Genomic DNA, 26,842 nt, shown 5'->3' with positions numbered 1-26,842 from the left:
AATAATCAAGTTTTGTCAAGATCATTTACCACATTATATGGCTCCTAGGATTGTCATTTTGAGGATTTGCGAAAAGCAGCAGGAAATATACAAAAGTTTATTTTTAGAGAAAAAGAAATGGCTATGGGCTGCCTTTCTTGGGAAAAAAAAAATTTATATAGCAAGTGGTGTAGCATGTTAATCTCCAAGAAATGTAAATTTTCATTATTTGTTCTATAATAAATGCTAAAAAATTCTATTTAGTCACTAAAGAGCTTTAAAGGGGCCCCTAAAGTTGAAAACAATCTTAAGGTTAAAACTTAAAACTAAAATTTGTCACTTTTAGGAAAAAAAAAAAAAAATCTCTACAATTTACTGTTTATCATTTATAAATTCAAGACTTTAAAACACCATTCACTATTAATTCGTAAAACACTCAAATTGTTACAGGGTTTTTCAATTAAAACTTTATGTTACAAAAGCTTTTACAGTTAAAACTCTATCTCCTACCGCAGGTACGCATAATATCAAACAAGTACACGTAATCTCTACTTCTTACAATAATGACAATTAAGCCAAACATACATACATAGCCTCCAACCTCTCGAGTTTCATCCACCAGATGAGAGAGAGTTGTTCCATTAGACAGTTTCATGAGATACTTACTCAATATCAAGAGTAAAAACCATATAGAGTTTTAGTTTATCTATGGCAGCATATCCCAATTATTTTAAGGTACCATCAAGGGTGCAGCAGCAACAAGTACTTGGTCTTATTCACCAAATTCTCATGTGGCGGCCTGGCCAGGATCTTGTTTTAGGTTGAGGCGAATAATGTAGGGAAGGGCAACTGAGCCACAGTACAAATGATTTCCTATCTTGATCCCACTTGAAACCATTGCCAATCCAGGATCATAGTAATGGGCAATGGGATTTCCTACCAAATCAATGGCCAAAACCCCACCATTCTTCTCTATACGTGGTCTTCCTATGTACTTCTCCACGATTATTAGAATCTTCCTGATGAAAGGGTATCTGAATGCTATATCAAATTCAAGTGTATGTCCCTGCCAGTATTGCACACAAAAAGTTACTCACTAGATGTTAGGAGCACTTAAATTCATCTATAAAAAAAAAAAAAAAGAGAGACTATAAAAAAAATTAATATTTGCATTACTCAATTCGGAAAACAATAATGAATAAAGTTCATCAGACATTAAAAATAAAAAAATAAAAAAGACATTTGCATTATTATTAGTGTTCGAATTAGGAGTTATATCATATATGCACAGCTCTCCTATTCCTAAATATCACTAAACTATGGTTGTTTATGTTGTCTAGGATGATTCTTCACTCACTTCAATAATCCAAAGAACCATGGGACTCCAACTTTGTCTCTGTTGATTTCAACAGTCTAAGAACCTCACATACTCGAGAGAGAGAAGGATACTTCTTTTAGAGGTAATTGTGCTTAACTTTTTTTTTTTTTCCTCTTATGCAATTGCTCTCGGTGGGGGGCTATAGATAGGCAAATCCCGATTGATGGCCATTCAAGGAGTTGTGTCTAAGCATCACACCCCTTGAATGTTACATCGTCTATGGAGTAACTCTTCAAGTGTTATTCCCAAGCCTTGTGAATTAGGGTGCTGCTCCTATGGATCTTGGCATGCCCAACTGATAGGTGCCTAGACTAATCATTAGTCATGCTTATAGAATTCCTTTGAACCAACATTCCTACAATCAACCGCGAACATTTCATATCTCTATTGTATTATTTCTTTGAATACTAGTAATTATAACACCAAAATATCCCTTTTCATCCCCTTGGCATAATCAATCTAAATTAAGCAAGGATCCTAATTCAGTTTTGTATCTTATGCATTATTAACACAAGGAATTAATTAAAAACTGAGTCTTACACACTATGTTTACCCATGTGGGTTACTATAATAAATACATTAAAATGATTAAGATAATTTAATTGAAATGAAATTCTAAGTTATTTTAATTATCTATCATAATTTTTGGCTTTGATAAAATTTCAGTCCTATACAATTTGCTACTGTCAAATAACTTGAAGGTTTTTTTTTTTTCATTATCGATCTTATTGTTTATTTTCATTGATATTAGTGAAGTTTTTTATTTAATTTACATATGAATCTTAAGTAAATTAAGCTTTGCACAAGCTTAGTACTAGTTTAAAAATATAGGCAGTTTTTTTCCACGGAAAGTATGAAGTAAGAATCGATTTACCCTATACAATGCAATCCAATATTGACCTCCTCCATCATATCGAATGTTATCTGGCAAGCCTGGCAGATAATCAATAAATTTGTCTACTTTTCCTTTCTCCTTGCCTTGTATGTGATATTTTCCACACCTTCTCCAGCATTAGCAACCCATTTGGAATAATCAAAACTCCCACCGTGCGAAACAAAAATTCAACTGTCATTAATTTTAGTCTTTGAACAACAAAGTTGTTAGAATAACAATTAAATTCATTGTTTTCTAACGGCTTTAAGCTTTATCATAGTATCAGAACAAGTAATCTAAGCTTCTATGTGTTAGGTCTCACTAATCTAGGGAGTCTAGCACCACATTTATGTTGAAACCAGCTGCAACAGTCTGCAACATTATGCAGATCATGTAGAAGAAAGGCTTTAACAACGGTTGTGGTGGTAACTTATCATAGTATATTGAGTTCAAACTCTGTCTTATCCGACAACCATAACTTTTTAGTAGTGGTGGGAATATATCAGAAGCAAACATAAGGGGTCTAATAAAACAATTTCTTCAAGACTGAGAATCAGCAAACATACATTGGGGTTTCGCAAAAGATCACATAATTCTGATCAGGTGAGACTACTACACCATTGGCAAAGTAGAGGTTGTGGACCAGTACCTTGGTGGTTTTAGTTGCTGGATCATAACTCAAAAGTCTACCATTGGGTTTACCTTCCAAAAGGTCCCAATTGGCCTTACTTACACTATATTTATATGATGCATCTGTGAAATAAATTATGCCATTATGTGCCACATCTACAGCGTTTGTCGTTTTGAATTTTTGTCCCTCAGCCTCATCTGTCAACAGCTCCACCACACCGTCTGCTGTCACATTTAGAAGGCCCTGTTATACATCACATTTCATTAATATAAAACACCTAACAACCATTGGTTTCGGAGGACTAAGGAGCACTTAACAAGCGTGGAAATTTTTCTGTAACTTGTGCTAAAATTACTAAACAGAGATTAATTACATTAATTTGTTAAGTAATGTTATAGATAGAACCATTTTTTTTTATAATCAATTATTATAACAACTGAGGGAGGAAGGATTTAAATCCGGATTCTTCTCATAAAAAAAAAAAAATTAGGCAATGCCACTTAACTACTAGGCTCTTAATCACAACTTATTGAGTTGTTTTTGGGCTTGGCTTTTTTGGAGTATTGTGGCATTAATAAACCCTCTAACTTCGTCCTTATGAGTTATATGGACCTAAAGAATTTATATTTAACAAAAAAATTTAATTTCTATAGAAACATTAAACAATTTGAGATAGGCGATGCCTTATTTTATTTTATTCTTAAAAAAAAAAAAATACTATGATATACTTCACAATATTTTGGGATTTGGGTAAAATATAAAAACCATCTATGAGATGAGATTTTGATTAAAATAAGGTAGTGCCAAGACTTGTATTAATTGCACATGCCTCATGGAAATTATAGGCAATGGAGTGTTTGGGTAACCAATGATAGATAAATAGTAACTAGAAATGGATAAAGAAGCATGAGTAGGGGAATTTTCAAACGGTGTCAAGTGAACTTTGTCTTTTATCATATTCCTTTTATATATATATATATATATATATATATATTTATATATTGTTGTACTTACACATGTGATATTGAGTATTAGAAAATAGCACATATGGACTCCAATTGTCACCCGGTACAATAAGTTTTTTTTTTTTTTTTTTTGGTCACCCTGTACAATAAGCATTGTCATTACTCAGAGAAAATATATAGCATGTGATGTGTACTCAATCTTCTATAGTCACACATATGATCCTTTTATAGTTTTATGGGTTATGTTAACAGATATCTCAAGGTAATTGTAAGGACCAGATCTGAGTCCTTAGCCCAGACGATAGACGGACCTAGGCCCAAAAAGTCTAAAACAATGAATTTATAGAGAGTGAGTTGGAAAACTGGGTTAAAATGAGTTGGACAACAAATAAAGTGAACTCAATTGACAAGAACAGGAAAGTAGATTGAATTAATCTAAAGAAAATCGTCATCGGCACGGTCCGAGGAAGTCAGTTCTTATGTATTTCTTACAAGTTTGATTACAAAGTTGATTCCTGATTACTACAGTGTTTCTCTCTTGATTTCTCAATCCCTTCTCCATGAAGGGTCTCTTTTATTATATAGTTATCCTTAGACAATCTTGGCCCTTCACTTGTTGATCACCCAAGCCACCACTTGAGTGCTTGTCCCATCGGACACCCTCTCAGTCCCTCTGTGCGTTGGGGTAGCCAATGCAATACTGTTCAGGAGTTTTCTCCACTTTAATGCAACCAGAAAGTTAGCTACAGAGCATTCAATGCAGTGGTAGCAGCTTTCTTCTTAGATATTTTAGGACTCCTCCTTGTCCTGTATTCCCATAGTGCTTATCCGTATCAACAGAATGTTTCTAGGTCGTTCCTCCGGATGGCAGACCATCTCTATGGACCTCGGCCTTGGTTAGCCGAGGAGGCATAGTCCTCGACCCAATATCTTGGGCAAACTCCTCCCTGTCCTGTGTTCTCATAGTGCTTATCCGTATCAACAAAATGTTCCTAGGTCGTTCCCCCGGATGGCAGACCATCTCTACGGACCTCGGCCTTGGTTAGCCGAGGAAGCATAGTCCTCGACCCAATCTCCTGGACAGTTATGATCAAAACTAACCTCTTCATTTACTAACATAGACTCTCTCCACTAGGGGCGTCCATGGGTCGGTCCGGGTTGGGTTTGTGCCCAACCCGAAACCAACCTGATGACATCGAGTTTCCGACGAGTAAACTCGTCACCAACCGTAAAAACCAATGGGTCAAGTCGGATCGGAGTTGTTTGATTAGAGGTCAGATCAGTTGAAGCCGACGATGATGCTGCCGGAGATTCCATTTTGACGGCGATCTATATTTTCACCGGATCTTCGTCAGATTTGTGCAAAAATCATTAGATCTAAGCAAAAAAAAATCAAATCATGACCTGATTTTTTTAAAACTCACGAGATCTGAGAAAAAATACATCAAATCGTCGCCGAATTTGAGCAAATACCATCGGAGTTTCGCCGAATTTAAGTAAAAACCATTGGAGTTTCGCCAGATTTGAGCAAAACGCATCATATTTTCAACGAATTTAAGCCTTATTTGAGCAAAACCCATTAGACTGTAGCTGGATTTGAGCGTAAATGATGAGATCTCGCCAAATTCGGTGGAGATTTCATGGATCTAGCTGAAATCTCGCCGAATCTAAAAAATCTCGCTGGAAAATGCTATATAGCTCAGTCGGTTCGGGTTTCTTCGGGTTTTGGGGAGAAGATCCAAGACCAAACTGCCCAGATCGGATTCTAGAGAAGAAAACCCGTCGCCGACCACCGGAGTAGTTGGGTCGGCCTGGGTCCAGTCAGATTTACCGGGTGGGTCGGGCCACCGGTTGAGTTGGACACCCCTAATCTTGACAATGTCTACCCTCCTCGGACGACCTCTAGTCCTCAGCTTGGGCCCTAGACCCATTATATACATAGATAATGAGTTCCTGGGCCCAATACCCCTACAATAATTATTAATAAACTATAATAGGAAAGTTTTGACACCATTTTCATGAAAAAAAAAAATGTTTGGTAACCGTTTATGCGCGCCAAAAATGAGGCTGATGGGCTGGGCCTCACTTAGGCTCACAATCTATTTTTTATGTGAGTTTTGGATTTCCTAACTTGGGTAGTTCCCAACACAAAGACCCAACGTAGCAACTGCTCCTGAGGAGTTCCCCTACTCCCACTACTGTTGTTCTCCTGTCGCTCTCTTGCTTCTATCCTCAATTTTCTCTCAAACCTTTCAGCAACCCCCTATTCTCCCCTATCTTCTCATATTTATAGCCCAATGATTAGTGGGGAGTCATGATTACTCTTGCAGTTAGTGGTAGGGGAGGTCCAATGTCATCATCACTAAGTGGATGTTTAGTTGGGAATGGGGTGTGGTAAGAGTGGCATTGGAACTAGTTCCCCACTTCAGAAGGGATGTTCGGCAGAGGTTTTTCCTAGGGCAATACCGGTGTAACCGAGGTATAGTGTCCCTGATCAATCATGCTCTGGTCCGAGGTGTACCTTGCCAGGCATATCCTAGGTTACGGACTACTATGAACATGTATTATACCGGTTCACTCAATAGGTTTTGGGCTGGGTGTAATGTCATAAGGCTCGGGCCCATGGCCTTGGCAGGCCTAAGGTCTAATTTTGGGCAAGTGGATTGGGCCCGTGGGCCGTAATGCGAAGTTGGAGTTCAAGGCCCAAGGCCTAAATGGGTCTGGGGTCTCGTGCCGTACATTGTTTTTCCCCATTATTTTTTATTTTTAAGAATAATTTTCTATTTTTTAGACTAAAAATGCAAAAGGTTGTTTTTGGTTTCTAATTTTCAAAAATCAATAAAAACACGCATTTAATTTAATGAATCTGTTTCATTTAATGAATTAGAATTAGAGTTCAAATCCTAGTAATAACATATAAAGTATTTTCTTTTTTTTCTTCAAAAAACTTTTTTTTTATTTTAACTAACCAAACATGTTTTTGATTTTAAAAATACAAGAAAATTGTTTTTTCTTTATATTTCCAAAAGCAAGTTTTTGAAAATAAAAAACAAAAAATGTCACTAAACATAACATTACTGTTTTATCATTCTCCATAGTTTTATTAGTTTTTTTAAACAGTAGTAAGAGTATGTTTGATTGTGTTGCTTAAACAATAATTTTTGTTATTTAAACGATATAACACGTATTTTTACAACACTTTTTTACTCATATATATTTCTACCACGCTTAATCAATAGTACTATAATAACGTTATAGCTAGAAAAAACAAAGACTGTTTATTCTTTCTTATTTCTAATTTTCTAGCAACCTGGACAACCTCATGTACAAAAGCAAAGAGACGTGAATGGTCTTATCAAGAAAACAAAGAAAGAGAGACGTGTCTGGTAGGTTCTCAAAAAAGAAAAGAGACGTGCCTGACAATCAATTACACGCTAAAATTTGTAGTCAAACATTTTTTTTTTTTTTTTTTATTGTGAGGCCGGTCACTCACAATTGCACAATTTAATAAATTATGAGATTGAGTTTTAAAATGGCTGCGTCTATTAGGTTTAGGTGGATTAAATTATACTCACACAATACTCTCTTAAGAATAATTTAATTTTTTTTTAAGAAACAAAAACACAGATAAAGAAATTATGTTTTGACACAAAGACATATTTTTTATATAAAAATTAAAATTAAAAAAAAAAAAGTCTACATTCACGACAAATTTGACAAAAAATTTAAACAAAGTCTACATTCACAACAAATTTGACAGAAAAATGTATACTTGTTAGATGTGACCAGTTATTAGTATTAAATAAAAAAAATAATGTTGAATTCTGAGAGGCGGCTAAAACTTGTTAACTCAACTGAAAAATCTTGTCTACATAGAATTCCTCGTTAAAAGTTAAAACAAATAATAATCATTCATTGTATGCATAAACTGAATCTTAATTTTTTCAGCATATCTTGGTAGTTGAATATATATTTTCATTTCTTTGTTGATTAAAATTTTTAAATTGTGATGTCAAAAAAAAATTAATTGAATATATATTTTCTAAAATAGAACAACATCAAATACAATAATTTATTCACTTCTTTTTGAAAAAAATTATTCTAAATTGTAATCTATAAAATAAAATTAACCACATACTTTGATCTTTAGAGAAAAATTAACACACGCATCTTATATCTATGGTTATGGTAGATTTATTGTTCAATTTTTTAAAAAAGTAATATTTTTTTTTGAGAAACTTTTAAAAAGAAATATTAATCATTCAAATTTTTTTTTTTTTTTTTTTGAAACATCATTCAAATTTTAAATAAAACATATACTTAGTCGAAAAATATAATTTAGTCTAAGAATGAATGATCACTGACCTTTTGAGGATCAGCAACGATAAGTTCATTGTTTTGACCAAAAGCAATTCCCAAGGGTCTCCCACCGGTGTTGACCCATTTCTCCACAACCGAGTCAGCCGCCGAGTCGTTTACAGTGACTCGGCTGATCCACCCGTCAGCACAGCCCGTGTAGATGACTCCGGACTTGGCATCATAAGCTACATCTTCTGGAGCTTTCCAATTCCCAACACCCACCAACTCAGACTCTCGGAGCATGTGGTCGTTACGTGCTGGCACGGTTATGACGTGCCGAGTCAAAACGTCAGGTGGGAGAGGAGCCGGGTCGAACGAGTCGAGTTGTAGAGCAACGTCGCCGCCACAACGGGGACCAATACTGTGACTAAGAAAGTGAAGGGCCATGAGCTTTTTTGTTTGGAAATAGTGGGTTTAGAGGGTCGGGGTAGGGAAGCTGAGTCCGGGGTTTTTGACTCGTCCATAGTTTGAAGTTTGTACGGTGAGAGTTTTTCGAGGAGAGCAACTGATTATTGGAAGTCTGAAGTCTGAACCTTATAATGCGATAGATAGGAATCTTACGTAACGTAACCACCCATTTTGAAATTTTTTTTACGAGGAATTGAAGAAATTGTCAACTCATCAAATAGTTACCTTTTCATTTTTTTTATAAAATAGTTAAGTTTATAAAATTTTATAAAATTCTATCCGAATTCAAACCCACTTGTACCATAAATTAGATATTAGATTAATAAAAAATAATAATTTTGAAAGATTAAAATAAAAAATGGAAAACAACGTCAAATCAGTTACTATTGGCATCCTTTCGAGTACCTCTAGGTCTCCACCCTATGAATTGACTACAATTACAACTTGTATTCATTTCTTCTTTACTGCCTATGTTTAAATATTGATGATATTTGTTTTGTCGGTAGAATATGACCGTTCCAGCCAGAGGCGAAGTTAAAAATTTTTGTTTGGGCGATTTTATGTTGCTAATTTATTAGTTTATATAAATTTTTGGAGTAATTACATTTTATTCATTTGTGGTTTGTCTTTAATTTGATGTGCCTACCTGTGATTTAAATTTTGATACTTTACCCACTTGTGATTCCCACCGTTATTGTACCGTAACCCACCTCTCCCTTCTTCGTTACTCTAACACAGAATATGCAAAAAATAAAAGCATTTTCAGATCAAAACACATTCACTCCCAAAACTCACTCACTCCCATCTCGTCTTTAATTCATCAGGCAAATATAAAATATGTTGAGGTTGATGCAGAAGAAGGCACTTCAGTTGGTAGTGGAAGCCGAAAAGGGCGAGAATTAGGGGTCGAAAATGGATGGCAGTGTTGAAAATGTGAACTTTGGATCGAATTCTGATCTGGGTGTTGAAGAAACTCCGATTGGGGTATCGAATTCGGGGTTGAAAGTAGATAGCAGAGATGGAAATGTGAATGTTGAATTGGATTCTGAGGTGGGTGGAGAAAGAAACCCGGTTCAGAGTTCGAATTCAAGTGGTTTGGGGAGTAGAGGGATGAGAATAAAGGAGAAACTGGAGAGGGAGCTTAGTCCGGTGGCCATAGAAGTGGAAGATATCTCTTATCAGCATGCCAGGCTTGCTGGTGTTAGAGGAAGTGATGGGGAGACACATTTTAATGTAAAAGTTGTGTCTAAGGAGTTTGAAGGGAAAAGTTTGGTTAAGAGGCACAGGCTTGTTTATGGTTTGTTGCAAGATGAGTTACAGAGTGGACTACACGCATTGTCCATTGTGGCAAAGACACCTTCTGAAGTTAATGGAAGTTGAAATGTGTTGATGACTTATAAGCTAAATACAAAAAATGGAAAGCATCAACTGGATCTCCCCATCAAAAGATAGATCAAGCCCCTGTTTGGCTACTGAGAAAATGAAGGAAAAAAAATATATCGAAAAATGTATCTTTTTCCTTCAGCTCCATCCATATCCACAAGAAATGAAGATCTCACAAATCAAACTGAGCCAAATCCTAAAACCCAGCTCGGTTGAGATAAGCTATCCATTTTCCCAGATCCCAAAAATGGAAATTCATTAATCCCATCGATAAAAATGGAAACTTTGACATTCAAATCCTTTCCATTTCCTACCTTTTCTCATCATCCAAACGAGACCCATGTAGAAACCTATAAAGTAGATCTATAATTTAAACTTTACAACCATTTTTAACAAATCAAATCTGAGACTAAAAAAATTAACAGATCAAATCGGAGCAACCGTTACTGTGTTTTGATCTGAAAAAGCTTTTGTTTTTTGCATATTCTGTGTTAGAGTAACGGAGGAGGGAAAGGTGGGTTACGGCACAGTAACGGTGGGAATCACAGGTGGGTAAAGTGTCAAAATTTAATCCACGGGTAGGCACATCAAATTAGAGGCAAACCACAGGTGGGTAAAGTGTAATCATCCCTAAATTTTTATACACATACACAAACACATGTATCTATACACACACACAAAATTAGTATCTTTCATAATGAATCTTTAAAATTAAATGTTTCATAGAATTAAATTAATTGTTCACTATCTTCCATAATAAAATCCTTACAATTTTCATTTTCAATATAAGTTATCAAATTGTCTACCGTTGTGAGTAAAAAAATTTCAATTAAATTAATGAAGTGTTCAAAGACATAAATGATCCAAAATTTTAAAAAATACGAGAACACATTTTACCATAAAAAATGAATTTGAGAAACAATACGTTCTCTATAACTACTAGACAAATTGAACAATTTTTTTTAAGAACATTATTGGACCAACTCAAATAGTTGGGGGGGCCAAGTCCCATTTTTTAGGGCTAATTATTAAAATATTAAATATTTCTATATAGTAAAAAAAAAAATCAAAAATTTTGGGGGGCACATGTAGCTCCGCCCCTGGTTCCAGCCAAAAGGTATATTAAAAAGCATATATTGTATAGGCATCAGGGCCGAGGCCCATTGGGCTTGGCGAGCTAGCCCATCTCCCCATCCCCATTTCGGGCCTATAGCCTTGATCCGAGCACCTCATGAACTAATTTGGGCCTAAGAACTGAGATGAGACTGTATTGTCTTGAACACCCACAGCAAGCCCTTTCTGGTTGCCTTCAACCTGGTCAGGGGGATCATTGCTCAGAGATACCCTGTACTCGGTAGTGCCTTTGAGAATATCACTGCCGAGTAGGCCTTTGGAGGTGGGAATCAATTTCAATGCCATTACCACCTTTCCGACGGAGCGCCCACTTAGGAATGATGGAATTGGACCCCCATTTGCACAAGTGAGGGAGTAATCATGACACCTCCACTCACCTCAAGCTGTATATAGGAGAATGGATTGAGAAGAAGGGGGTTGGCAATTCTGGGTAGAACACACAGAGAGAAGGACTATTCAAAAGAAGGGGGAGTGGCTTTGTGAGAGAGAGAGAGAGAGAGAGAGAGAGAGAGAGAGAGAGAGAGAGCTGCAAAAATAAGAGTAATGGGGTTTCCAGGCGAAGGACCACCCATAGTAGGAAACCCAAAGTCCACAATACAAATAAATTATGAGCCCAATTATAGGTAAAGCCCGTTAGCCCTACTTTGGGTATGTGCATATATATATATATATATATATATATATATATTAAAGTTGATAAAATCTTTTGTTATCAAATAAGATATTTGTAATTCAAACATTCTTATATCATAAACTAGATATTATCTTAACTTAACGATAAAGAATAATAATTTTGAAAGGTTAAAAAGCTTTATATATATGTATCATATGATTCATGTCATCAGAATTTTCATCTCAATTTCGAATAGAAGTTTCTCTAATAAAATCCATTACGCTACAATACAAGCAAGCAACCAAGCGTATTATTAATTTTCTTATTAAAAAAAAAAGTGTACTATTAAATTTTTTTGAAAAACATTTGAAGAAAGTGTACTATTAATTATAAAACCTTTATAATAAATACGTGAAGGTGAGTTGTTTAAATAATTTAATAAGATAAGCAATTTTTTTTTTTTTTTTTTAAATATAGGTAAATAATGGGGAGCAAATGGTGGGGTTGAATTACATATAGAAGATATCATAATGGATACTAAGGGTCCTTTTGAATACCGCTTATTACTAAAAATTGAAAATACTACAGCAAAATAATTTTTAAATGTGTGAATAGTATCGTGAGACCCAGTTTTAAAGTTGTTTTTGCTAAAAAAAAGTACTTGTGAGTCCCGTGAACAGTGCACAGGACCTACTCTGTGTAAAACGCAAACGCATGTTAGCCGTGTTTCAGCTCTATCCAAACACTCACTAATACTACTTAACAAGAATCCTGTGAGTTATGCAATTAACATATCTAATGAGTAATGTGATTAACATATATGCTAATGCTTTTTAAGAACTGCCATAAAATGGAATGAATGAAATCAGTGGTGGAGCTAAAGGACCAATAGTAAAATTATACACACAAACAAAGCGGATTATCTTAATGATTTTAATGTACTTAATGAACCACATAATGGAAGCATGTCATGTGCTACTGCTAATAGGTAGCTTGCATTTATTTATTTCTATTATAATTCAATACCTAACAATCTCTTAAAAAAAAACAATAGGCAGGGGAGTGGATTTGAACAATGGTTATCCTTATAAAGAAGACCAAGTAATGCCATTGGGTTACAAAACTCTTAGTTAAGTGATGTGACCTAAACATAATGCACAATATCTAGCTTGTAATTAATTGACAAAGTTTTTCTTCAAATCATGTTTAAGGAATCTTCATTCACTAGGGGGCCCCTAGGTTTTTAAAACTTTCCCTCCCCCCCCCCCCCCCCCCCCTTATAATTGAAATTACCAACGTTCCAAGTAATTTTCAATACAATTCTGAGACTATGTTATAAAAAAATTGGAGGTTTTTAACACGGTTTTCAGTTTTTAAGATTTATTCAAGGATTATATATATAATGAAAATAAATAAAAATGTATATGATTGGAATATGGTTAATTAGAAGTCAATAATTGGTCAAGAGCTTTGTAACTTTTTTTTTTTTTTTTGGTTGAGGAAAATAGAGCTTTGTAACTTATGCTCCGTTTGTTTTGATGTAAAATATTTTAAAATATAAAATATTTTACACTGAAAATATTTTGTAGAAAGTATTTTCCTTTTACAGTGTTTGGGTTTGTATTTGAAAATTCATTTGCAAGTGTAAAATGAAAAAAATAAAAAAATAAAAATAAAAAACACTTCAATTAGAAACAACCAAACTCAAAACTCTCATCATCCTAAGTTGAAATTATCAAATTTTAATAAGAAACACAGTTGTGGGGCACAAGAATTTAAATAAGGTACCTGTGCCACGTGTCGTATCCATAGTCGAGGAGTCTATTATCATGCCGAGAAGGCTACACATTAGGACAGTAAGGCCACATCAGTGGCACATTACCAGAGGAGATCCTACTGTTAAGAAAAAGTTTCAGAGAGGGGGTTAGCCCTGGCATGACTGAAGGGATGGTGGCTGCTCCCACATTTAATGCATCCTACTAAACCTCCTGGCTGCATTTATGTGGATAAGACTCCTAAACAATGCTGCTTTGGTCGCTGCAACTCACAAGGGGTTTGGGAAGGTGTCTAATGGGACAAGCACTCAAGTGGTGGACTGGATGATCAACAAATGGAGGGCCAAGGTCGCTTGAAGGAAGCTATATAATGTGAAAGACCCTCCAAGAAGAGGGGGGCAGAAAATCTGTAAAGAAAAAAATGTAGCATTAAGAACAGCAACTATAATCAAATCTAAGATAAATATATTCAAGAACTACTCTCCTCGGACATTGCCGAGGAAGAATTTCTCTGCACCACATTTGTCTATTCATTGTTTTTCCTTACTCTCTTACCATCTTTAGCCCATTGAGGGCGTTGTCCACTTCATTGAAGCCTAGCTTTTTAGCCTACTCTCTACAAATTTATTGTGTTGGGCTCTTTGGGCCTTAATCCATTCATCTTTTGGACCTAAGAACCAAAGTCCGCCCCTAGAACAGCCATGAATCAAACCACCCAAACTCATATTAGCTATAAAAAAAAAAAAAAATATATATATATATATATATATACAGATTTGTAACCCCAAAAAAAAAAAAAAACCCAAATTTGCATGACACAAATGGAGATCTACAAAATTTTTGTATGACAGGGCCTAGCGATAGCGATTTGTACAAAACATACCCAGATCTACAAGGCTTAGGAAAAAAAAAAACCAGATCAACAAACACAAATTGCAATTTTGGTGCTTGACTTGCGGTGGAGAGATGCCATCTCTGGCGTTGAAGATTGTGTTGCTGGTAGGTGCTCTCCCTGTTAGGCTTGGGAGAGAGTTAGGAGTGATTGGTCTGTCAATATGATCTCTACGTGTGAGAGATTGTAAAATGTAAAATGTTTTAATAAAATTTCAAGTGTAAAATATTTTACTTCGTTTTGCCTTAATTTTACAGTTTGACCGAAAAATATTTTACAATTAACCAAATTTTACAACAAAACAAGCATGGGAAAATATGTAAAATATTTTCCTGAAAATATTTTACTTCAAAACAAACGGAGCATTAGTATTACAGACTTACAATCTACTATATTTTAATAGATGTAGTAGTTTGGTCCATTTCAGGTCCTTTCGGTCCAGTTTGGTCCCTTTTATCTAGTTTGATCCTCTTCAGTCTAGTTCGGTCTTCTTCAGTCCACTCAGGCCAATTTTGGTCCAGTTTGATCTACTCTATCCCAGTTTGGTCCAATAAGGTCGATTTTGGTCCATTTAGTTCTCTTCGGTTCATTATGTCCCTTTGATCCAGTTCGGTCTAATTCAGTCCTTTTCGGTCTAGTTTGATCTAGTTTGTCCAATTCGGTCTTTTGGGACGGGGACCATAGTTTTTGAAAATAAGAGATCAAAATTCAAATGGAAGAAGTGCTGAGTTTGAGAGTTTGGGTTTTTTTTTTTTTTTTTTTTTTTTTTTTTTAACTCTTTTATTTATTTATTTTTATTTTCTTTAATAAATGAAATATAATTTTTATCTATTACTGTATTTTTTTTTTTTTTATGTGAAAGAAAGCAATATAACTATTATAGAAACCAAAACTATTATAAAAACCGAAAGCTACTAAAATGGAGGCTTTTAACCACAGTTTCAAATTTTAAACTATTTTTAAGATTTATTGAAGGAATATAGTGAAAATAAATAAAGATATAGATGAGTGTAATATGGTTAAGTAGAAGTCAATTGGTTAAGAGCTTTGTAAAGTAGTGTTATGGTCTACTATCTTCTATTAGATGAACTCGTTCGGTCTATTTTGGTCTAATTTGGTCATATTCGGTATACTTTGGTCCAGTTCAGTTCTCTTTAGTCTAGTTTGGTCCAATCATGTCTCTTTAGTCCATTTGGTCTTTTGGGAGGGGACCAAATTTTTAAAAAATAAGAGACCAAATTGAGGAAGTGCTGAGCTTGAGAGTTTGGAGTTTTTTATTTTATTTCTTTATTTCTTTAAGAACTTCATCAACTTTACTGCTCCACGAGTGGAAAGATACACTAGAATTAAACCTACTACATAGAACCTCCATTTTAAATGAGTTTGAAAATCAAGCCTCCACGAGATGCAAAGAATGGAGCAAACACCAAGGACTCGACCGCCATGAGCTTGATGAGAATATTGAGTGAAGGACCAAAGTATCCTTGATTGGATTTCCAATTTATGTCACCTATGAGTCATAGTTACTAATACTTACAACTTCATTTAGTACTTTTTTTTTTTTTTTTTTAATTGAACGCCGATTTTGACAAATCTACCTTTGTATTGTATTTTATTCTTATATCATCCATTATTACAAAATTTTCGTAAGATCAATTCTATGTCATTAATCAAACATTTTTATAGTATAGAATTATACCTAAAAACTAAGTTTATATTTTTATATATTTCTAAGCATTTATTTTTCATATATTGTTAAGTACATATCAACTAATAATGAATAATAGAGTGAATTCATGGCCATAAATTGATGTTTATAATACAAGGCAAGATTTAAAAGACTAAATAAAAGATAACTAGATAAATGTTCAACATTGAAGCTAATATATGAAAAATATAAATTAAAACCCTTCCAAGTTTTGGCTAACTCTTACTATATATGGGGTTTGGGTTACAACCATATCAAAGTTGTATCATGGGTGCTAGGTGCATTGTCACTTCTTTTCTTTTCTTTTCTTTTTCTTTTTTTTTAAATGCTAGGACATGCATGCAAAACAGCAAAAGTATCTAAAGTATCTAGTACGGACATGTATTGAATACAGGTATTCAAAATAAAAATGGAGTATATGTGCTTTTTAGATTAAAGGAAACACAATGACAAGTGGATACTCAAAGGATTTGAAAACAACATAAAGAAGCATTCAATGGCGAATGGTTTCGAAGTGGGCATTTAGCGGTGAAATATGATGATAATTATATTGAAGTAAACGACCGGTTGAATGATGTAATAATTTCTAGTGGGGAATACATAAACACAGTTGAGGTAGAAACAATTTAGTTTAGTCATCTTGCAATTCATGGGGCTAAACGCCTTGAGCATTTGTGAAGTTATAAGAGGGATATGATGATGTTGATCCTCAACAAATAATCAAATTTTGTCAAAATCATTTACCACATTATATGGCTCGGATTGTCATTTTGAGGATTTGCGACAAGCAGCAGGAAAGATACAAAAGTTTAATTTGAGAGAGAAAGAAATGGGTATGGGCTGCCTTTCTTGGGAAAAAAAATTATATAGCAAGTGGGGTAGCATGTTAATCTCCATGAAATGTAAATTTTCATTATTTGTTCTATAATAAATGCTAAAAAATTCTATTTAGTCACTAAAGAGCTTTAAAGGGGTCCCTAAAGTTGAAAACAGTCTTAAGGTTAAAACTTAAAACTAAAATTTGTGACATTTAGAAGAAAAAAAAAATCTCTACAATTTACTGTTTATCATTTGTAAATTCAAAACTTTAAAACACTGTTCACTATTAATTTGTAAAACACTCAAATTGTCATAGGGTTTTTCAGTTAAAACTTTTATGTTACAAAAGCTTTTACAGTTAAAACTCTATCTCCTACTGCAGGTACGCATAATATTAAACAGATACACGTAATCTCTACTTCTTACAATAATGACAATTAAGCCAAATATACATAGCCTCCAACCTCTCGAGTTTCATCCACCAGATGAGAGAGGGTTGTTCCTCCATAAGACGGTTTCATGAGATACTTACTCGATAACAAGAGTAAAAACCATATAGAGTTTTAGTTTATCTATGGTAGCATATCCCAATTATTTTAAGGTACCATCAAGGGTGCTGCAGCAACAAGTACTTGGTCTTGTTCACCAAATTCTCATGTGGTGGCCTGGGCAGGATATTGTTTCAGGTCGAGGCGAATAATGTAGGGAAAGACAACTGAACCACAGTACAAATGATTTCCTATCTTGATCCCACTTGAAACCATTGCCAATCCAGGATCATAGTAATGGGCAATGGGATTTCCTGCCAAATCAATGGCCAGAACCCCACCATTCTTCTCTATATGTGGTCGTCCTATGTATTTCTCCACGATTATTAGAATCTTCCTGATGAAAGGGTATCTGAATGCTATATCGAATTCAAGTGTATGTCCCTGCCAATATTGCACACAAAAAGGTACTCACTAGATGTTAGGAGTACTTAAATTCATCTATAAAAAAAAAAAAATTAATATTTGAATTACTCAATTCGGAAAACAATAATGAATAAAGCTCATCAAACATTTAAATAAAAAAAATAAAACCTTTGCATTATTATTAGTGTTCGGATTAGGAGTTATATCATATATGCACAGCTCTCCTGTTCCAAAATATCGCAAAACCATGGTTGTTTTACGTTGTCTAGGGTGATTCTCCACCCACTTCAATATTCCAAAAAACAATGGGACTCCAACTTTGTCTCGGTTGATTTCAACAGTCTAAGAACCTCACACACTCAAGGAAGTGAGGAACACACTAAGAGAGAGAGAGAGAGAGAGAGAGAGAGAGAGTGATACTTCTTTTCAAGGTAATTGTTTTTTCCTTTTTTTTCCTCTCATGCAATTGCTCTCGATGGGGGCTATATATACATAGTCAAATCCCCATTGATGGCCATTCATGGAGTTATGTCTAAGCATCACACCACTTGAATGTTACATCATCTGTGGATTAACTCTTCAAGTGTTACTCCCAAGCCTTGTGAATTAGGGTGCTGCTCCTATTGGTCTTGGCATGCCCAACTGATAGGTGCCTAGATTAATAATTAGTCATGCTTATAGAATTCCTTTGAACCAACATTCCTACAATCAACCGCAAACATTTCATATCTCTATTGTATTATTTCTTTGAACACTAGTAATTATAACACCAAAATATCCCTTTTCATCCTCTTGGCATAATTAATCTAAATTAAGCAAGGATCCTAATTCAGTTTTGTATCTTATGCATTATTAACACAAGAAATTAATTAAAAACTGAGTCTTACACACTATATTTACCCATGTGGGTTACTATAATAAATACATTAAAATGATTAAGATAATTTAATTGAAATAAAATTCTATTTAGCAAATTACAAATGTTTAAAACACTGCTTTGATTAGAATTCTATTACCAAAAGTTTCCTTATTTTATTTTAAGTTATTTTAATTATCTATCATAATTTTTGGCTTCGATAAAATTTCAGTCTTATACAATTTGCTACTCTCAAATAACTTGAAGGTATTTTTTTTTTTTTTGTTTTTTTCATTATCTATCTTATTGTTTATTTTCATTGATATTAGTGAAGTTTGTTCTTTAGTTTACATATGAATCTTAAGTAAATTAAGCTTTGCACAAGCTTAGTACTAGTTAAAAAATATAGCCAGTTTTTTTCCACGGAAAGTATGAAGTAAGAATCGATTTACCCTATTCAATGCAATCCAATATTGACCTTCTCCATCATATCGAATGTTATCTGGCATGCCTGGCAGATAATCAATAAATTTGTCTACTTTTCCTCTTTCCTTGCCTTGTATGTGATATTTTCCACACCTTCTCCTGCATTAGCAACCCATTTGGAATAATCAAAACTCCCACTGTGCGAAACAAAAATTCAACTGTCATTAATTTTAGTCTTTGAACAATAGAAGTTGTTAGAATAACAATTAAATTCATTGTTTTCTAACAGCTTTAAGATTTTGGGACTGATAATGATTTATCATAGTATCAGAACAAGTAATCTAAGCTTCTCTGTGTTAGGTCTCACTAATCTAGGGAGTCTAGCACCACATGTATGTTGAAACCAGCTGCAACATTATGTAGATCATGAAGAAGAAAGGCTTCAACAACGGTTGTGGTGGTAACTTATCATGGTATATTGAGTTCAAACGCTGTCTCCAACTTATCTAACAGCCATATCATTTTAGTAGTGGTGGTAATTTTTCAGAAGCAAACATATGGGGTCTAATAAAACAATTTCTTCAAGACTGAGAATCAGCAAACATACATTGGGGTTTCGCAAAATATCACATAATTCTGATCAGGTGAGACTACTACACCATTGGCAAAGTAGAGGTTGTGGACCAGTACCTTGGTGGTTTTAGTTGCTGGATCATAACTCAAAAGTCTACCATTGGGTTTACCTTCCAAAATGTCCCAATTGGCCTTGCTTTCACTATATTTATGTGAGGCATCTGAAAAATAAATTATACCATTGTGTGCTACATCCACAGCGTCTGTCGTTTTGAATTTTTGTCCCTCAGCCTCATCTGTCAACAGCTCCACCACACCGTCTGCTGTCACATTTAGGAGGCCCTGTTATACATCACATTTCATTAATATAAAACACCTAACAACCATTGGTTTTTGAGGACTAAGGAGCACTTAACAAGCGTGGAAGTTTTTCTGTAACTTGTGCTAAAATTACTAAACAGAGATTAATTACATTAATTTGTTAAGTAATGTTATAGATAGAACCTTTTTTTTTATTTTTTATAATCAATTATTATAACAACTGAGGGAGGGAGGATTTAAACCCAATTTCTTCTCATAAATAAAATTAGGCGATGCCACTGAACTACTAGACTCTTAATCACAACTTATTGAGTTGTTATTGGGCTTGGCTTTTTTGGAGTACTGTGGCAGTAATCAGCCCTCTAACTTTGTCCTTATAAGTTATATGGACCTAAAGAATTTATATTTTAACAAAAAAATTTAATTTCTATAGGAACATTAAACAATTTGAGAAAGGTGATGCCTTATTTTATTTTATCCTTCAAAAAAAAAAAATACTATGATATATTTCATAATATTTTGGGATTTGGATAAAATATAAAAACCATCATGTGATGAGATTTTGATTAAAATAAGCTAGTGCCAAGACTTGTATTAATTGCACATACCTCACGGAAATTATAGGCAATGGAGTGTTTGGGTAACCAATGATAAATAAATAATAACTAGAAATGGATAAAGAAGCATGAGGAGTAAGGGAATTTTCAAAAGGTGTCAAGTGACCTTTGTATTTTATCATATTCCTTTATGTGTGTGTGTGTATATATATATATATATATTTTGTTGTTGTACTTACACATGTTATATTGAGTATTAGAATATAGCACATACCTTTCTCAAAAAAATAAAATAAAATAGCACATATGGACACCAATTGTCTCCCGGTACAATAAGCATTGTCATTACTCGGAGAAAATAAATAGCATGTGATGTGAACTCGATCTTCTATAGTCACACATATGATCCTTTTACAATTTTATGGAGTTCTTCTATAGTCACACATATGATCCTTTTACAATTTAATGGGTTATGTTAACAAATGCCCGGGTAATTGTTAATAAAATATTCAAAAAAAATATAAATAACTATTTGATAACTATTTTTTCTCATTATTTTCTATCTTAAAAAATAATTTTTTATTTTTGAAACTAAAAAATTTATTTGGTAATCCAAAATGGACATAAAGCAAAAATTATTCTCATAACTCAATTTATGAAAACATGCTAAAAAAACTATTTTCAATTTCTAATTTTGAAAAGTAAATAAACATACATATTTAATTTAATAAATTTACCTCATTTAATATATATCTCATTTAATATGAGTTTGGTTAGTATTAAAGTTCAAATCCTAATAACATATTTTAGTATTTTTTAATTTTTTCTTCAATTTTTTTATTTTATTTCACCTAATCAACCATGTTTTTTATTTCAAAAATACAATAAAATTATTTTTTCTTTATATTTTCAAAAATAAGTTTTTGAAAATAGAAATAAAAAACTTTCGCCAAACATAACCTTATTGTTTATCATTCTCCAAAGTTTTATTAGTTTCTTTAAATAGTAGTAAAGCACTTAGAAAATACAAGCTCACGTACCAAATGAAAGAGAGATGAATGTTCTTAGAGCGTCCACAAGTGGATGTAAACATTTACAAATTTTATTCATTTTACCCAAAAATCTTCCATATCAATCCTTTTAAAACTGTGAATATTTACACATTTGCATGCACGGTTATGTAGCTTGTGTATTCCATTATTTTATTAATTTCACGTTTTGCGCTTCTTCTTCTTTTTTTTTTTTTTTTTCTCTCCCTTCTTTGTGCAAAACAAACTGACTTCTCTCCTCATGGTCTTTTTCCTCAGATACACACAAACACAAACACACGGACAAATCAACACAGATATAAACAAACACACCCACGCAGACAAACCAACAGAGAGGCAGATCAGTTCTGGCAGCGGAGATCGGTGCTTGTGGGTCGACGGAGTCCGTGCTTGTGGGTTTTGATTCTTGTGGTGCTGGTGGGTTTTTATTCTTGTGGTTCTTGTGGTGGATAAATTATTTGAACATGAGAGGAAAAGGAAGAAGAAGATTCTTGTGGAGGGAAGTGATTTGACCGTGAGAGGAAAGAAGTAGAAGAAACCAGAAGGACAAAGATTGGTATGAGTGAGAAATGAGATAAGAACAAAGAAAAATGAAAAATGAAAAATGAAAAAGTACAAAAGAAAAAGTAGGTACTTTAGAAAAAGGGATAAGTATAAAAGAGAAATAATAATTAAAAATTAAAAAATATTATTATTTAAATATAAAAATTATAAAATAAAAAAAAGCAAGTGATTAATATAAAATAGATAGAAAAATTTGGTCAGGTGCTCTTATCAAAAAAACAAAAAAAGAGAGATGTGTCTGGTAGGTTCTCAAAAAAGAAGGGAAGTTGAGGAGCTGTTTATTCCAGCATGTTCGATAGGAGGAGAATAAGTTAGCTCATTGTATAGCAAAAAAAGACAATTTTATTTACCGACACTGATGTACGGTAGAATCTTTACCGAAGATGCGTTCCACTCGGATTTGCCATGATCTTGTGTTTGTTTTGTTTTTTTTTTTTTTTGGGTTGGGTCTTTCTTCTTACCTTTGTCTCAAAAAAACAAAAATCTCAAAAAGTAAAAAGACATTACTGCCCATCAATTACACGCGATATATATGTTGGAAAACATGTATTTTATTGTTTAATAATATATGTAAAAATATATGTGAGTGAAAATATATATAAAAATATATGTAATATTATTTAAAAATTGAAAATGTGTATTGAGGTGGGTTTACTGAATAACCTCTAGTCAAATTTTTTTTTTTTTTAATTGTGAGATCCATGCTTTTTATTGGTCACTAAACAAAAACACACATAAAAGGATAAAGAAATTATGTTTTGACAGATTTTTTTATAAAAAAAAATAAAAAATAAGAAAGTCTACCATCACAACAAATTTGACAAAAAGTTTAAACTCGTTAGATATAACAAATTATTAGTATTAAATAATAATAAATAATGCCAGTATGAGAGGCGGCTAAAACTAGTAAACTTAACTGAAAAATCTTGTCTACATAGAATTCCTCGTTAAAAAGATAATAATAATACACAATGTTAGTAATCATGCATAAACTGAATCTTAATTTTTTCAGCATATCTTGGTAGTTGAATATATATTTTCTAAAATAAAACAACATCAAATACAATAATTTATTCGCTTCCTTTTGAAAAAAAAAAATTCTAAATTGTAATCTATAAAATAAAACTAACCACATACTTTGATCCTGAGAGAAAAATTAACACAAGTATCTCATATCTATGGTTATGGTAGATTTATTATTCAATTTTTTAAAAAAGAAATATTAATCATTCAAATTTTAAATTTTAAATAAAACATATACTTAGTCGAAAAATATAATTTAGTCTAAGAATGAATGATCACTGACCTTTTCCGTATCAGCAACGATAAGTTCATTGTTGTGACCAAAAGCGATTCCCGAAGGTCTCCCACCGGTGTTGACCCATTTCTCCACAACCGAGTCAGCCACCGAGTCGTTTACAGTGACTCGGCTGATCCACCCGTCAGCACAGCCCGTGTAGATGACTCCTGACTTGGCATCATAAGCTACATCTTCTGGAGCTTTCAAGTTCCCAACACCCACAAACTCAGACACTCGGAGCATGTGGTCGTTACGTGCTGGCACGGTTATGACGTGCCGAGTCAACACGTCGGGTGGCAGAGAAGCCGGGTCGAACGAGTCGAGTTGGTAGAGCAAAGTCGCCGCCACAACGGGGACCAATACTATGACTAAGAAAGTGAAGGGCCATGAGCTTTTTTGTTTGGAAATAGTGGGTTTAGAGGGTCTGGGTACGGAAGCTGAGTCGGGAGTTTTTGACTCGTCCATAGTTTGAAGTTTGTACAGTGAGAGTTTTTCGAGGAGAGCAACTGATTCTGGGAAGTCTGAAGTCTGAACCTTATAATGCGATAGACAGGATGGTCGTGCATTTTAAAAATATATTTTTAGTTTTTAAATAATATTATATTTTTTATATATTTTTTTTATATATATATTTTGAAAAATTATAAATAATATTTCTCAAACACTTCTTCCAAATGGGTCAAAATAGTTTAACCACTCACTTTGAATTTTTTTTTACGAGGAATTGAAGAAATTGTCAACTGATCAAATAATTAGAGCATTCTCATCAGTTCTCTTATAAAAAAATGTCATTTTGACACACCAAAAATTTACTTTATCATTTTAGTATATCATTTTACAATTCATCATTTATCACATCTTCTATTTTTCAATTTTATATATTAAAATAATATATCCAACACATTAAATAATACTAAACAAATTCCAACACATTAAACTACAATCACAATCAACCTCCACAAACCACCAACGGCAACGGCAAATCAACACCAACGACAAATCAACCTCCACAAACTATAACAAATTCCAGCCCAAATCACAATCACTGGATCTCCAACAAATTCCAAATCAAAAAACCTCAACAAAAAAGAAAAGAAAAAGAAAAAGAAACTCAAAATCTTCAATAAACACTGCCGGACCACTACAACCACAAACATCGCCGCCCACTACAGCCACAAACATCATCGGCCCAAAACTCAACCAACCACCGCCACAACCACGACACCACCACCAGCCCAAAATCCCAACCCAACCGATCAATCAATGACCCAAAACCCACACATCGAAACCCACTACAACCATAAACACCGCTGCCCACTATAGCCACAAACACCGCCAGCCCAAAATCCCAACCCAACCGATCAATCAATGATCCAAAACCCACACATCGAAACCCACTACAGCCACAAACACAACTGCCCACTACAGCCACAAACAACGCCGGCCCAAAATCCCAACCCAACAAATCAATCAATGACCCAAAACCCACACATCGAAACCCATCCCAAATATCACACCCACGACCCGATTAAGAGATCTAAAGGTCGGCAACAAGGGCTGTGGAGGTTGGCGATGAGGGCTGTGGAGGTTGACGGCGAGGTGAGGCGGCGAGAGATCTTGAGCAAAAATGAGAGAGATCTTGAGCAGGGAGGACTGAGAGGGAAGAGATAGAGAGTGATGGAGAGAGAAGAGAAAAATGCAAAGTGATGAGAGAGGAGAGAGAAACATGAATAAAAAAAACAATAAACAAAAATGACATTTTCATCCGTACGCTCTCAAAAATGAGAGCATACTGTAGCATGTTCTATAATTTTAGTACATTTAACATACCTGATGAGGGTCTGTTTTTGTGTTTGGTATGTCAAATATGTCAAATATTTGACATTTGGCACATTTGAGAGACCTGATGAGAGTGCTCTTACCTTTTCATTTGTTTATAAAATAGTTAAATTTATAAAATTTTATGGGATAATATATTTGTAATCCAAACCCACTTATACCATAAATTAGATATTAGGTTAATAAAAAATAATAATTTTGAAAGATTAAAATAAAAAATGAAAACAACGTCAAATCAGTTACTATTGGCATCCTTTCGAGTACCTCTAGGGCTCCACCCTATGAATTGACTATAATTACAACTTGTATTCATTTCTTTTTAATGCCTATGTTTAAATATTGATGATATTTGTTTTGTCGGCAGAATATGAGCGGTCCAGCCAAAAGTTATATCAAAAGGTATATATTAAAGTTGATAAAATCTTTTGTTATCACACAAGATATTTGTAATTCAAACATTCTTATACCATAAACTAGATATTATCTTCACTTAATGATAAAGGATAATAATTTTGAAAGGTTAAAAAGCTTTATATATGTATCATATGATTCATGTCATATCATTATATCATGTCATCAGAATTTTCATCTCAATTTCGAATAGAAGCTTCGAGTCTTTTGGCCGAATATTGTTAAATCCAGAGTTTATTTGTGTTATAGGTACTATTCCAAATTATTTAGGGAATTGAGGAAGAGAGTGAATTTTGGCAACGGTGTTGCCAAAATTCAACAAAAGTATGAGAGAGAAAGAGAAAAAGTGGGAGAGATAAAATTTTGAATTTTGGTAATCACATTACCGAAATTCCTGTTGTCCAAACCTGCTGACCAAAAACCAATTGAGGCAATGCCATTGTCGAAATAGGGGAAAAAAAATTGTGGCAATGCCATTGCCGAAAATGGGAGGAAGAAAAAATAATGGTTGCCGAAATCGAGGGAGGAATTAAAAAAAAAATGCTATGTCCACAATATTTTTATAACATTTTCACAACAAATCATAGATAATTAGTTATTATTACTTCAAATTTGAATTTAACATTGAGATTACTTTTTTAATCCAATAATAACAACCTGTCACTTAAAATTTGTTGTAAAAATATTGTAAAAATGGTGTGCACATATCATTTCCAAAAAAAAAAAAAAGTGGAGTGGATTTGTAGCAATGGCATTGCAGAAATAGGAGGGTATTTTTTTTTTCTCTCCTATTTCGGCAATGCCATCTCCACAAATCCATTCCACTTTCTTTTTTTTTAAAGAAATGATATGTGCACACAATTTTTACAATATTTTTACAAAAAAATTTAAGTGACAGGTTATTATTGTTGGATTAAAAAAGTAATCATAGTGTTAAATTCAAATTTGAACTAATAATAACTAATCACCTATGATTTGTTGTGAAAAATGTTGTAAAAATATTGTGGACATAGCATTTTTTTTTTTAAATCCTCCCCAGATTTCGGTAACCATTATTTATTTATTTTTTCCTCCCATTTTCGGCAATCACATTGCCACAAAATTTTTTTTCCCC

The 26,842-nt window shown here is 33.7% G+C and overlaps 2 protein-coding genes and 1 pseudogene across 2 annotated transcripts; 1 reads left to right on the top strand and 2 right to left on the bottom strand.

Annotated features, from left to right (window-relative positions):
- Positions 1-420: 420 nt before the first annotated feature.
- On the bottom strand, positions 421-8,707 carry LOC115994186 (annotated as a pseudogene).
- A 799-nt stretch (positions 8,708-9,506) lies between these two features.
- On the top strand, positions 9,507-9,974 carry LOC115950483 (sufE-like protein 1, chloroplastic/mitochondrial). The gene has a single exon (XM_031067677.1). The coding sequence runs from the start codon at positions 9,507-9,509 to the stop codon at positions 9,972-9,974; it is 468 nt and encodes a 155-aa protein (XP_030923537.1).
- Positions 9,975-17,204: 7,230 nt separating this feature from the next.
- Positions 17,205-24,002, bottom strand: LOC115994053 (protein STRICTOSIDINE SYNTHASE-LIKE 7-like). The gene is made up of 4 exons (XM_031118065.1): positions 23,485-24,002; positions 19,722-20,029; positions 19,141-19,273; positions 17,205-17,850 (listed from the first exon to the last, which is right to left on the bottom strand). Exons 1-4 carry the CDS (start codon positions 23,941-23,943, stop codon positions 17,572-17,574), a joined length of 1,179 nt encoding a protein of 392 aa, XP_030973925.1. The 5' UTR covers positions 23,944-24,002; the 3' UTR covers positions 17,205-17,571.
- Positions 24,003-26,842: the final 2,840 nt, after the last annotated feature.

This window comes from Quercus lobata, chromosome 6 (genome assembly GCF_001633185.2).
Source record: "Quercus lobata isolate SW786 chromosome 6, ValleyOak3.0 Primary Assembly, whole genome shotgun sequence".
NCBI lineage: Eukaryota > Viridiplantae > Streptophyta > Magnoliopsida > Fagales > Fagaceae > Quercus > Quercus lobata.
Note: the sequence above shows the minus strand (reverse complement) of the source record. Positions and strands in the feature narration are given on the sequence as shown.

Excerpts from the sequence above, each read along its gene's own strand:
- LOC115950483 (XM_031067677.1), top strand. The coding sequence starts at position 9,507 with ATGGATGGCAGTGTTGAAAATGTGAACTTTGGATCGAATTCTGATCTG.
- LOC115994053 (XM_031118065.1), bottom strand. The coding sequence starts at position 23,943 with ATGGACGAGTCAAAAACTCCCGACTCAGCTTCCGTACCCAGACCCTCT. Across the intron at positions 19,274-19,721 it reads ATATTTTGCGAAACCCCAAT|GAGAAGGTGTGGAAAATATC; the intron begins GTATGTTTGCTG and ends TTGCTAATGCAG. Across the intron at positions 17,851-19,140 it reads ATTGGATTGCATTGAATAGG|GGACATACACTTGAATTCGA; the intron begins GTAAATCGATTC and ends CAATATTGGCAG.